This window comes from Carcharodon carcharias, chromosome 2 (assembly GCF_017639515.1).
Source record: "Carcharodon carcharias isolate sCarCar2 chromosome 2, sCarCar2.pri, whole genome shotgun sequence".
NCBI lineage: Eukaryota > Metazoa > Chordata > Chondrichthyes > Lamniformes > Lamnidae > Carcharodon > Carcharodon carcharias.
Window position 1 is genome coordinate 36,865,748 of NC_054468.1, and position 14,230 is coordinate 36,879,977.

Genomic DNA, 14,230 nt, shown 5'->3' on the forward strand with positions numbered 1-14,230 from the left:
ATAATTTTGTACACCTCAATCAAGTCACCTCTCAACCTTCTTTATTCTAAGAAAAATAACCCCAACCTATCCAATCTCTCCTCGTAGCTACACTTTTCTAACCCTTGCAACATTCTTGTAAGCCTCCTCTGCACTCTCTCCAGAGCTATTACGTCCTTCCTGTAATGTGGTGACCAGAACTACACACAATACTCCAGTTGTGGCCTCACCAGTGTTTTATACAATTTCAACATTATATCCTTACTTTTATATTCTATACCTCTGCCAATGAAGCAAAGCATTCCATATGCCTTCTTTACAACCTTGTCTAATTGAACTGCTGCCTTCAGGGAACTGTGTACTTATACGCCAAGATCTCTCACTTCGTCTACCTCTCTTAGTGTATTCCCATTTATTATGTAATCCCTGTAACTGTTTGACCTCCCTAAATATATGACTTCACACATCTCTATGTTAAAATCCATCTGCCACTTTACCGCCCACTCCACCAACCCATCTATATTGTTTTGGAGATTAGGAGATTGACCTGTCCAAGTATTGGAAATGCACCTTTAACAGGCCTATAGTCTGCTCTATTAAGGACCTTGTGGTTGAATGTGCAGCATTGTATCTCTCCTCAGATGCACTCTGTGGCCGACGAACAGGTGTCATTAGCCATGTCTTCTGGAGGGTACCCCCTATCACCGAGGAGCCAACCCCGTAAGCACCGAATTGCCTCAAATATCCCTGGCACCTGTGAGTGACTCAAAATGTACAAGTCATGTGACCTGCGTACCTATCACAAATATGCTGGATCTGCTTTCTGTGATCACAAATGAGCTGGACAGGAGAGTGAAATTCTTTTCTATTAATGAATCTCATAGGCTGCTGCCAGGGAGCTCTCAAAGCCACATGTGCGCAGTCAAAGGTGCCCTGCACTTGGGGGAAGCATGAGGTCGCAGCAAATCCTATAGCTCTGGCAGCGTGGCTTGCTTCATACATGTGGAACTGCACATAATGGTGAACTTTACTGAGAAGGGCATTTGTCACCTCCCTTCTGCACTTCTGTGTCGCCGATTGTGAGATTTCACAAAGATTCCCAGTGGAGCCTGGGAAGGACCCACTGGCAAAAAAGTTCAGTGCAGTGGTAACCTATTTGGCAATCAACATTGGATGCCCTCCAAATCCATGCGGCGAGAGCTCCACAGGGAGAATGTGGCAAACATGTGCTACCACATCCCTAAACAAGCGAAGGTGCCTGAGGTGCGGTCTTTTGCTCACCTCCATGTATGTGCTTGCATCTTCTGTAGATCCTTGGTCGCGCCAAACATCTTTGTGAATTTGGCTCCTTCTTACCCCCATTAGGGACTTCCTGGGACCCCGCTAGCTTTTGTTTTTCAAGGCAATGGTCTTCCCTGAGCTGTGCCAATCGGCACAGGCCTTTCTTCTACTCATTTTAATCAAAATTCTATCAAGAAGGCAGTATTGCCTGCAGCCTGCATTTTCCACTCCTCCTTGGATTTGTGAATGGATAAAATTGAGCAATCAATGGTAGTTCCCCTTGAATGGTCTCCCTCCATATGTAAGACAGCACTGCAGTCTCTAGCCCTTTACTTGTCCTCAGTCTGTACATGACATACCAAGACTACCTCTTGCAGGATGTGATCATCCTGGAGGATGACAGGTGGCTGAGCTTTCCCCTCAGACATGACTACTCATTCACAACAAGAGTCCTTGTCCTCTGACGCACAGTCAGGCTTCTGATGAAACTCAAATCCTTCCAAATATAAAATCTTTGTCTCCTCTTTTGGATCAATAAAATGTAATATACCCTCTTCTGTTTACCCAATGAACTCTTACAAGATGCAAAAATATTTCTCGCCACCTCTTCCCTTTGCTATTCAAATGAACTCTCAAGTTATCTAAAAATGCAAATGTTAAATCCAACTTATTTACTTGTACCTCAAACCCACCATAATATCTCATCACAAATGCACAAACTTAACGCCTCTATCTTTTCATGTCGAAAACCTCACAACCTGTCTCCCATAACTTTCCCCAGCTGAATCAAATCACTTACATGCAGACACACAGCCTTTTTCACAGAATAACACAATATTCCCCAAAAATATATTTAAAAAACAATCATTCTCACAACAGCTAAGAACCAAGGAACTGATAAAGAAGGGAAGAATAGAATATGAATGTAAACAAAAAACATAAAAACCGACTGTAAGAGCTTCTAATGCTATGTTAAAAAAGGACATGTTTGGCTAAGACAAATGAGAGTCCATTTCAGGCAGCGTCAGGAGAATTTATAATGGGAAACAGAGAAATGGCAGAGAAGCTAAATGATTACTTTGTGTCTGGCCTCACTGAGGAGGATACAAGAAATCTCCCAGAATTTAGAGATCCAAGGGACTAAGGAGAATGAGGAATTGAAGGAAATTAGTTTTAGTAATAAGTTTGTATTGGAGAAATTAATGGGACTGAAGGTGATAAGTCCGCAGGTCCTGATATTTGACATCCCAGAGTATTGGAAGAGGTAGGGGTGGAGATAGTGAATACATTCAGCATCTTCCAAAATTCTACAGATTCTGGAACAGTTCCTGTAGATTGGAAGGTAGCAAATGTCACCCTGCTATTTGCGAAAGGAGGGAGAGAGAAAACAGGGAACTACAGACCTGTTAGCTTTACATCAGTAGTAGGGAAAATACTAGAATCTATTCTAAAGGATGTGTTAAATGGAAACTTGGATAAGAATGATCTGATTGGGCATAGTCAACATGGATATATGAATGGAAAATCATGTTTGAGGAACCTGTTGGAGTTTTTTTTTGAGGGTGTTACTAACAGAATTGATAAAGGGGAAATCAGTGGACGTAGTATATTCCAATTTTCAGAAGGCTTTTGATAAAGTTCCCCACAGAAGGTTGCTTGGCAAAATTAAAGCACACGGTATAGGATGTAATACTGGCATGGATTAAGAATTGGTTAACAGACAGAAAATGGAAAGTAAGAATAAATGAACTTTCTCATGTTGGCAGGCTGTGACTAGCTGGGTACCGCAAGGATCAGTACATGGGCCCCAGCTGTTCACAATATATATCAATGATTTGGATGTGGGGACCAAATATAATATTTCCAAATTCGCGAATGACACAAATCTCGGTGGAATATGTGTTGTGAGAAAGATGCAAAGCGGCTTCAAGGGGCTTTGGACAGACATAGTGCATGGACAAGAACATGGCATATGGAATATAATGCGGAAAAATTTGAGGTCATCCACTTTGGTCAGAGGAACAGAAATGCAGAGTGTTTCTTAAATGGTTAGAGATTAGAAAATGTAGATGTACAAAGGGACCAGGTTATCCTCGCTAATAAGTCACTGAAAGCTAACATGCAGATGCAACTAGCATCTGTGTGAAATTTCAGTCCCCATACCTTCAGAATGATATTATTGCCATCGAAGGAGTGCAACAAAGGTTCACCAGATTTGTTCCCCGGATGGTGGGACTGTCCAATGAAAAGAGATTGGGGAAACTGGGCCTTTATTCTCTAGAGTTTTGAAGAATGAGAGGTGATCTTATTGAAACCTACAAAATACTTAAAGGAATAGACAGATTAGATGCAGGTAAGATGTTTCCCCAGGATGGGGAGTCTAGAACCAGGGAGCATAAAATGAGGAGGAAGCCACTTGGGACTGAGATGTGGAGAAATTTTTTAACTCAAGGGGTTATGCATCTTTGGAATTCTCTCCCGAACAGTGCTGTGGAAGGTCAGTAATTGAGTGTGTTTAAAGTCGGTATTGACAGATTTCTAAATACCAATGACATAAAGGAATATGGGGATAGTGTCGGAAAAAGGCATTGAAAAGGATGATCAGCCATGGTTGTACTGAATGGCGGAGTGGGCTCAATGGTCTGAATGGCCTATGAATTTCTCCTATGTTCCTTTGTTCTAATCCTGCCTCTGTCTCTCACCTCCCTGCTGGTCTTACCCCCCGTGCCTAGCCTTGATGCAGCTTGTACTATAGGCACCCAAGACCTCGCAGCAACGCTCTTAAAGAAAGGCAAAAGCAGCATCAACTGATCTCAAGTCATGGATGAACTGAAGCTTGCCAGGTGCTCGCCACTTTAATACAGTGGTGAAACAGACTGTTCTAATTATCTGCTGGCAGGGTATATAATTTGGAGGGGGAACATAATTCTGGCAAGTTGGCCTTTTAATGAGCATTCCTGAGATGCAAATGAATGCATATGTGGTTTCTGACATAGATCAGCTGGAAACTCAACCTGCCCTGACCCTATCATCAAAGTCAGGAGAACAAAATTCCAAATTTATTTCCTGCTGACAGGAAACTGACTTTTCCCATCACACCAAATTCCGTGCCCCTGCCCGCCATGATTCCTGCCTGTGGCGGGAGTGGAGAATTCCATCCAAAGTAACAAGTTGTGAGTGAATGTTTTCACCTTATCTTCAAGGACAGAAATTGTGCAGGAATCTGTCTTCTTAAGTTAAAGGAAACATGGTCAAAATAAAATCCAAAGCTTGTTTGTCTACCACCTAAGAGAGAGGATGGATGCATGGGGTAAACCAGGGACTTCAACTAGCCTCTCGGCTGAAAGGTCAGATCTAAAGCACAGACTGTAGCTAACTCATCAACACAGTTTTAAAGAAGATGCAAGAATGAGTTATATTATAGTGGTGTATTATTCTCTTTTATATTTAACCCAAACAGTTCTGTGCTAACGATAAGCCTCAGAAATGAGGGCTGAAACTGTAGAAGTCACTAGAAAGAATTAAATACAGAGAAGCATATCTTCCCATAATAATACCTGCCCATAATTTTCCTGCCCATTAAAATGAATGGTGGCAGGGAGGAGGGGGACAGGGGAAGCAATCACAGGGTCACAAGCGAACAAGTGGAAACCCCTAGGCTACAGGTCTAGGGAATACAATAAGCACAATTACCTTTGTAACAAATGAATGATCCAAAGTGTACTTGTATTGGCAGGCCATCCAATAATAATTAGAAACAAGTTTAAACAAAACAATTAGAGACAAGTTTAAACAAAACAAGGAAGAGAAAAATGTGCTCCCCTAACATTTTGTTTACAGTAGGCTTTACTTGTGTAAGAGTCAGATGTAGTGGGCAATTGCTTATGGTCGACAAAGCCTCAAATGCTACTTAGAAATATCCATTTCAAACATCTCACTCACCTTCTTTGTTGTCCACACATTTCTCCCTGAGCTCAGGAAAAAAACCCAGGAAGAACTCCAGTAGATCAGCTGCAACAACACTTGTAAACTTGAACTTTTCTACATAGGCCTAAAAAAAAAGTTATTAACGTTAGTGGCTTAAATCTTCCACGTTAATCATTTGTGCTTCATGTAACAACGGCAACTGAATCAGTTGTAGTGGACCACAGGATCCATTCTATATTTGTTAGTGAAGTCATTATGTTTGTGAACAGGTTCTATTGCTGACATCACTTGTACATAAAGACATTTTAACAGTGACAGCATTCCATTTATGGAACGGATTACATGTGGCTGTATCAGCAAGGCCCACTTAATATATTTGAAGCATTCCATTTCTCAATAAATCCACAGCACAAAACTGTTTATATGGAAAATGGACATTATTCAGCAGTGCAACTGGGAGCGTTTCTCTAAATCTGAGGTTAGGGCATTCAGTTGGGCAAATCAGAGGATTCTTTACTCTGAATATTCCAGTGTTTTATATAGATGTTAGCAAGGTAAAACAATTGCTACCAGAATAACAGATTTTCTTCGCTATTTATAAAAGCCGGTTTTAAAAATAAAATTGAAAATTAAATAAGCTGCTGAGTAAACTCACTCTGAGGAAGGAGTCGAAGCACTTTGTGTCTCCACAGAGCTGTGACAAGTAGTACACGAAGCAGAATCCTTTCTCATAGGTGAAAAGATTCATCAGACTGCTGGGATTGACACCTGCACAGGAATGTAGAAGAAATATCACAAACAGTCCTTTATCATGTACACTGCAGCTACTCCTCATCACTAACCAAAAACAGTTTAGTGATAAATATTAGTGATAAGGACTCTTTATACCGACCAGCAATGGATTAATAATGTTGCCTCCACTGTGAAGGCTGAGTTACAATGTGCACATTGCTGGATTCCAGAGTGATTTATAATTCCTCCCTGGATTGCTTTTGAATACAAACTGGTTTACCTCAGCTGTAATACTAACCTTTGAAAAGTGGGGTAGTGAAAGAAAGAACAAGTAAATATAAGCATTTTAATGTAACCATTCTATTAAATAACCTACTGCATCAACAGCAGGGGATTGAGATCCACTGAAGATTCTATACATCAACCATTCAAATCTAAATGATCTACGGAATGAGTTTTTCAACAATCATAGTTTAGATCTATCATAGTTCACTGGACTGCAAGTGCCACACCGTATCACGCAGAAACTGCCAAATACCAGTATATTCTGGTGAAAAAGAGAGTTGTGCTCTGAAATCAGAGAATAGGTTTAGTTTAGTTTAATTAGTGCTTTAATGGGGCAGCTGGTATCATTTAAATTGCAAACAGAGGTAAAATGGAGACCTGGCTCAAACTTCACTTGTAGTCTGCTGACAGGACTCTCATCTCCAAGCAGTTTCAGCTGACGATGCAGTGCTTCCAGTCGGAAAGTGGTTTCAAGACAAGTAAAAGCAGCCCCTGAAAAAGAAGGGAAACCAGTGTTTTTTTTTCCTCCCTTAAAAATATTTACTTTCTTTCTGCCAGTTTTTGAATTCTTCTACATCTTGCATTATTCCTTGAATGGGTAGACAGGGTGGTGATCTACTCCCTCCAACCTGGAACTGGCCACTTGTAGGCATATGAGGTCACCATAGGGGCACCATAGGGTGGCTCACCTTTGAATTTTTCTTCCACCTTACAAGGAAGCAGCTGCCCTCATGTTGGCACATCCAATGGCACAGATTAGTGTATGAACCATGTATGAACTCAGCTTAAGGGAGAGGGGGAACTGTTATAATATGGACCAATGTGCAATGGAGCACCCATGTCAGGTCACAACACTGAGAATTATATTTAAGTCAGATGCAAGACTCTAAAATGCTGAACTATAACCCTTCTCTCCTCAAAAAGGATTAGACAGAATTATATGTTACGCAGATGGTATTTAAATGGTTTATTTATTAACCATGCGTGACTTTTAAAATCATGACAATTCAGATTGCATTTTAGGGAGAAGCTAATATGGGGAGGATTTTCCTGCAGGCTTTGGGACCCCACATTATGGTTAAATGGGGACCAGAAGCCCGCACTGTGTGCAAAACAGTCACCAGGCTGGGATTTATCCCAATTCAGTCAATTAAAGACCAGAGGGCAGGCACACCATCCAATTAAAACATCAGGCAGGCTTTTGGAGCTGGAGGGCAAATAGGAGAAGCAGTTTGTCTTTTCAGTTAAGTGAGGGAGATGGCACCCCAAGATGGAGGTGCCCAATCCCCTTAATTGCGAAGCCACCATTGTGGAGGGGCAGCCCCTTCACAGAGCACGCTGCAGCTACAGCTGAAGCCAGGCAGATGGGGAAGAACTCTAACTCTGCCTGGAGCATTGGTCCCTGATCTGCCGCCAGGACGTCACCTCCAAGCTGCTGCCCAGTTCTCTGATACCTCAGGGTAACTGGAGGCTGACTGGAAATTCCAGTCGGACTCCGATAGCCATTAATAGGGCTTTAAAAAAGAAGCCTTCGATAAGGTCAATTGGCTATCCACTGCTTGCGGACAGATAGCTTTGCCACCCCTCATCCCTCCTTGAGGAAAGTAGCCCAGGATGGCATGGAACAGGGGAACCAGAATGCCGGCTGGCAACTTGAATTTACACACCCGCCCATCTGTGTCTGTCCCCACCGGGGCCTAAAAATTCAACCTGTGATGTATAATCTCCTCAAAAATGAAATTACTAACAGTTGTTTTGGGAGCAAAATGTTGTCAATTTTAAAACACAAAGCAACTGCTGATGCCTCATAAGGTCATCCATCACCTTCAGTATTAACTCAAAAACTTCCTCAGGGTCAGAAACTTGTTAACCTGTTATAATGATGTCCATATTCCCACACAATTTCAATATGTATGCAATCTTTCAGTTGGACCGAAATCATTTGAATGTTATTCAAAATACTGTTGGCTACATTTTTAATATTATGTCTTCCACAATGAAGTTCATAATAAAGAAAGTTAAATGATTCAGCCTTAGGCACAACAGTCACATTCACTGAGGTACTATGAATTGTTTTACCACAAGAGAGGAAATAAATACCACAAGGACATCTGTCCATTTGAGCTTTGTGATAAAATAAAGCCTGGGTCCATGGACAGTGTTTTAGTGTCAGCACAGTTTTCTGCCATCACTTACAGCTGACAGCTGAAGCACCTGTCCTGAAATGGAAATCATCTTTTTACAAGGCTCTAACCGACAATGTGATTTATTATTATCGTGCTAGTATAAAATAGTTGTCCAGAATTGCCAGGTGCTTAGAAAAAAGGATGAAGTTGACTTAATGAGACCAGCAGCTACTTCTAAAGGAGTTATCGGAAGCATATTTCTCAGTTGATTTGGATTTTTTTATTTTAATCACCACTGACAATTGATTTACTATTTAAACTTCATATCTTCTGTGGGGTTTCTACTCAATTGTCCTCGACACATATTTTAAAGAGAGCTTTCCATTGGGAATAACCCAGTACCTTTGTTGATTGAAGGAAGAAGGGAGGCCAGGCTCATCAGGCAACTTAAAGGGTGCTTGGTATCCAGCTGCCGATATCCTCACCACAGAATGAGGCCTTTCTGACTCCAGTTGACCCACTAACAATGCTTGCGGAAGCTACAAAGGAAGCCATCTATCACGGCTTCTGGGAGAATAACCATGACTGATGACACATGTGCAAGCACCTTGAAAGCTCAATGAAGCACTGTTAACAAGATCCATTTTACCACCAGAATTTCGTTTCCACGGTCTTTGAGGACTGAAGGTGTTTCAGATAGCCGGATCTCATCTGATATACCATCTCCCAGGTTCTCAAGAATTATGGTGGCCTGCTGCCTGCTACACAATTTTGCCTTTAAAAGCAGCCACTTCATGAAAGCCTTGCTGGAGACCCAAAGGAACTGGAGCATCAGCCAGAAGAGCACCAAGTGATGACTGCAAGAGATATTCACACCAATCTGGTACGACAGACTATTTCTTGACTATTGCATCTGGCCAGAGAACGAACAATGTTGTCTTATATCTTCCCCTTCTCACTACAAAGATGCTACCAAAATTGTACTTAGCAAACATTTACTTACTTCTAACAAAGCACCTCAGCAAGGCTCCTTCTACACCATCTTCCAAATCCACAAACTCTACCAGCTACAACAGGCTTGTCCAATGTGTGGCCTGCCGACCGGATTGTGGCCCCCAAAGCCACTGTTCAAAATGCCCGTTAGACACATAAATTAAGTTGAAGATTCTTCATAGGGCAGTTCCTCCAATCAGAGACCATTCCTGAGTGAGCCTATCAGCAGCAAAGATGGGCAAGAAACCACCAGCAAGTTCACCTCCATGCCACACACCATCCTGACTTCCTTCCCTGTTACTGAGTCAAAATCCTGGAACTCCCTCCTTAACAGCACTGTGGGTGTACTTACATCACATGGACTGCAACAGTTCAAGGCAGCAGCTCACCACCACCTTCTCAAGGGTAATTAGGGATGGGCAATAAATGCTGGCCTAGTCAGCTATGTCTACATCCTGTGAACAAATAAATAAGAAAAATGTGCTTTCTCTTGGTAGTAGTTTGTGATATATGATCTTATGCTCCTCCTCAGTGCTAACTGATGCCAGAGTGCATGAGATGGCTGACTGCTGTACATCAAAGAAACATCTTGGAACTGCAGCAGGGTGCATCTCATGGAAGATAAGTCCCGACATGGACCTCCGTCAAGCTGCACTTCTTGTACTGCTGAACAGGCAGCCTGTCCTTGCATCCTTTCTGACACACATGTAGATATCCAAAGGATATGGTGGGAGAGCACAGATGTGCAGTCATTCTGAGAGACAGCATCATAAGAGTACATTCCTGCTATGCTACCAGCACAAGGCTATGTGTAGTAAAGTAAACCTAATGGTATCCATGTCATCACTGAAGCCCTGAGAGATACTTTCTGTACCCTGGCATCAATTACTGGGGACCAAAACAATCAGCTCTCTCCACACTGGCACTTAGGCATCTATGGCAGTAGTTTAGCTATCTGTGGCAGGACCGCAGACTTCTATCAGTGCTGCTGTTGCGAGGGCCTCCAAAGCAGATCAGCCTGAAGCTGCCAGGTGCTCCAAGGCAGACAATACTGCAGAGAAGTCATTCATCAGGATAACAGGTACAAGCAGAAGATTCCTCCATTTGATCTACCAGCTGCACATTGTTGGAGATATTGCTACATATGTTTGTGCTCTGAAAGCATCCTTCTTTTAAAAGCATGACCCATGAGTTCTGGACCCTGGGGGTCTTCATCTGAGGGAAGTGCATAGGGTGATGCATAAAGCATACGGGCAGCAGAGCTAGTAGTAGAACATGAAGTTGAAGAGGCTGCTAACCAGAGCGTCAAGAGTCATCACCCCTCAGCTGTACAGGTCAAAATCAGATCTCACAGCTCACTGTCTAATGTCCAGCTGGATGATATTATCTGAGATGGTGCTTGGTAGGGAAGAAGTTAGACATGGCATGTGTGATCAAGTGCTGCCACGGACTGAAGCAGAGGACTTGGTGGTAGTTCTTCCTCTCCATACATACCAGATGGTGGCGGTGGCGTAGTGGTATTGTCACTGGACTAGTAATCCAGAGACTCGGGTTTGAATCCCACCATGGCAGATCTGGAATTTAAGGTCTAATGGTGACAATGAAATGATGGTCAATTGCCATTAAAACCCATCTGATTCACTAATGAAATCTGCTGTTTCCTACATGTGATCGACACGTAGTTGACTCTTAAATGCTCCCTGAAATGGTCTAGCAAGCCACACATCAAACCGCTTCGAAATCTGCGAAAAGGAATGAAACCGGACGGACCACCCAGCATTGACCTAGGCACTGGACATAACCCTGCAAAGTTCTCTTTACTAAGATCTGGAAAATCTGAGATCTAGTCAAGCAACAGCCTGATATAGTCATACTGATGGAATCATCCCTTAAAGATAATGCCCAGACACCACCTCAGCAGAGGTGGCAGCACAGTGGTATACAGTCAGGAGGGAATTGCCCTGACAGTCCTCAACATTGACTCCGGATCCCATGAAGTCTCATGGCATCAGGTCAAACAGGGGCAAGGAAGCTGCCTGTTGATTACCACATACCGCCCGCCCGCACCCCAACCGCCCCCCCCCCCCCCCCCCACCCCACCACCCTAGCTGATGAATCAGTACTCCTCCATGTCAAATACCATTTGAAGGAAGCACTGAGGGCAGCAAGGGTGCAGAATGTGCTCTGGCTGGGGGACTTCAATGGACCGCTGCTAGACTGGGTCTGCGGCAGATGGTGAGGGAACCAACAAGAGGGAAAAACATACTTGACCTCATTCTCACCAACCTGCCTGCCGCAGATGCTTCTGTCGATGACAGAAGTGATCACTGCACAGTCCTTGCGGAGAATAAGTTCCGTCTTCACATTGAGGATGCCCTCCATCGTGTTGTGTGGCACTACCACCATGCTAAATGGAATAGATTTCAAACAGATCTAGCAACTCAAGACAGGGCAACCATGAGGTGCTGCGAGGCTTCAGCAGCAGAATTTTACAACCACAACCTCATGGCCTGGCATACCCCCCACTCTGCCATTACCACCAAGCCAGGGGATCAACCCTGCTTCAATGAACAGTGCAGGAGGGCATGCCAGGAGCAACACCAGGCATATCTAAAAATGAGGTGTCAACCTGGTGAAGCTGCAGCACAGGGCTACTTGCAAGCCAAACAGCATAAGCAGCAAGTGATGGACAGAGCGAAGCAATTCCATAACCAACAGATCAGATCTAAGCTCTGCAGTCCACCACATCCAGGTGGTGGACAATTAAACAACTCACTGGAGGAAGCCACTCCACAAATATCTCCATCCTCATCAACTGAGGGAGCCCAGCATATCAGTGCAAAAGATAAGGCTGAAGCATTTGCAAGAACCTTCAGCCAGAAGTGTTGAATGGATGATTCATCTCGACCTCCTTCACAGGTCGCCAGCATCACAGATGCCAATCTTCAGCAATTCAATTCACTCCGCATGACATCAAGAAACGGCTGAAGGCACTGGATACTGCAAAGGCAAAGGGCCCTGACAATATTCTGGCAATAGTACTCAAGACTTGTGCTCCAGAACTTGCCACGCCCCAAGCCAAGCTGTTCCACTACAGCTACGACACTGGCACCTACCCAGCAATGTGAAAAATTGCCTAGGTACGTACTATACACAAAAAGCTGGAGAACTCCAACCTGGCCAATTACTGCTCCATCAGTCTACTCTTATCATTACTAAAATGATGGGAGGGATCATCAACAGTGCTATCAAGCAGCTATTGCTTACCCGCTCACCGATGCTCAGTTTGGGATCTGCCAGGGTCACTCAGCTCCCGATCTCATTACAGCCTTGGTTCAAACATGGACAGAAGAGCTGATTTCCAGAGGCGAGGTGGGAGTGATTGCCCTTGACATCAAGGCAACATTTGACTAAGTATGGCATCGGGAACCCTTGTAAAGCTGGAGTCAGTGGGAATCAGAGGGGGAGCCAGTTGGAATCATATCTAGCAGAAAGGAAGATGGTTGTAGTTGTTGAAGGTCAGTCATCTCAATTCCAGGGCATCACTGCAGGAGTTCCTCAGGATAGTGTCCTAGGCGCAGCCATATTCAGCTGCTTCATCAATGACCTTCCTTCCAACATAAGGTCTGATGGGGGGATGTTCACTGATGATTGCACAATGTTGAGCACCATTCGCAACTCCTCAGATACTGAAGCTTTCCATGTCCAAATGCAGCAAGACCTGGACAATATCCAGGCTTGGGCTATCAAGTAGCTGTACTTTCACACCACAAAGTGCCAGGCAATGAACATCTCCAACAAGAGAGAATCTAACCATCACTCCTTGATATTTAATGGCATTACCACTATTTAATGAGTCCCCACTATCAACATCCTTGGGGTTACCGTTGGCCAGAAACTGAACTGGACTAGCCATATAAATACTGTGGCTTCAAGAGCAAGTCAGAGGCCAGGAATCTTACGACAAGTAACACTTCCTGACTCCACAAAGCCTTCCCACCAACTATAAGTCACAAAGCAGGAGTGTGATGGAATACCTCCACTTGCCTGGATGAGTGTAGCCGCAACAATACTCGAGAAGCTGGGCACCATCCAGGATGAAGCAGCTTGATTGGCACCCATTCCACATTCAATCCCTCTACCATCGACGCACAGTGGCAGCAGTGTGTACCATCTACAAGATGCACTGCAGGAACTTACCAATGCTCCTTAGACAGTACCACCACCACCACCTAAAGGGACAAGGGCAGCAGACACATAGGAACACCACCATCTGGAAGCTCCCCCTCAAAGCTACTCACTATTCTGACTTGGATGTATATCACCATTCCTTCACTGTCGCTGGGTCAAAATCCTGGGACTCCCTCCCTAACAGCACTGTGGGTGTACCTACAATGCATGGACTGCAGTGGTTCAAGAAGGCAGCTCACCACCATCTTCTTGAGGGCAATTAGGGATGGGCAATAAATGCTGGCCCAGCCAGCGACGGCCAGATCCAACGGATGAATAAAATAAAGACCAAGAAAAGGCACAGGACACAAAGAAGAGAGGTTTGAATGGGTTCCAAGGGAGCAGAGTTCACATGTCACTTTCAGTAGGAGTGGTACGAGTTCATGACCCAATTTGCTGATAAAGCAATAAGGGATGAGAAGGAAAGAAGAAAAATGGCATGGCATTCTCCTGCATTCCGGGAGTTCTAAAGCTTTGTTCCTTGTGCGAGAAGTGAGGGCAGAGTTGTGAAATCTCTTTCTTGTGTTACAGGCATTATTCTGCTTTAACAATGCAAAACATTGGGATCTTTAGGTGCTGAGAGGTGTAGTCAAACACAGATGTTATCAGATAGACCACAATGGTGGTAACGACAGGTGCATGAACCAAGCAATTAATGGAGCAGATTCAACATTGAA

The 14,230-nt window shown here is 43.7% G+C and overlaps 1 protein-coding gene across 1 annotated transcript in view; it reads right to left on the minus strand.

Annotated features, from left to right (window-relative positions):
* rnpepl1 (arginyl aminopeptidase like 1) overlaps positions 1 to 14,230 on the minus strand; it is a 77,634-nt gene that overhangs the window by 21,061 nt on the left and 42,343 nt on the right. Inside the window, exons 6-8 of the mRNA XM_041178695.1 lie at positions 6,583 to 6,696; positions 5,843 to 5,955; positions 5,203 to 5,311 (exon numbers count right to left, since the gene is read on the minus strand). Of these exons, the coding sequence (XP_041034629.1) occupies positions 5,203 to 5,311; positions 5,843 to 5,955; positions 6,583 to 6,696 (336 nt within the window). The remainder of the gene's footprint in view (positions 1 to 5,202; positions 5,312 to 5,842; positions 5,956 to 6,582; positions 6,697 to 14,230) is intronic.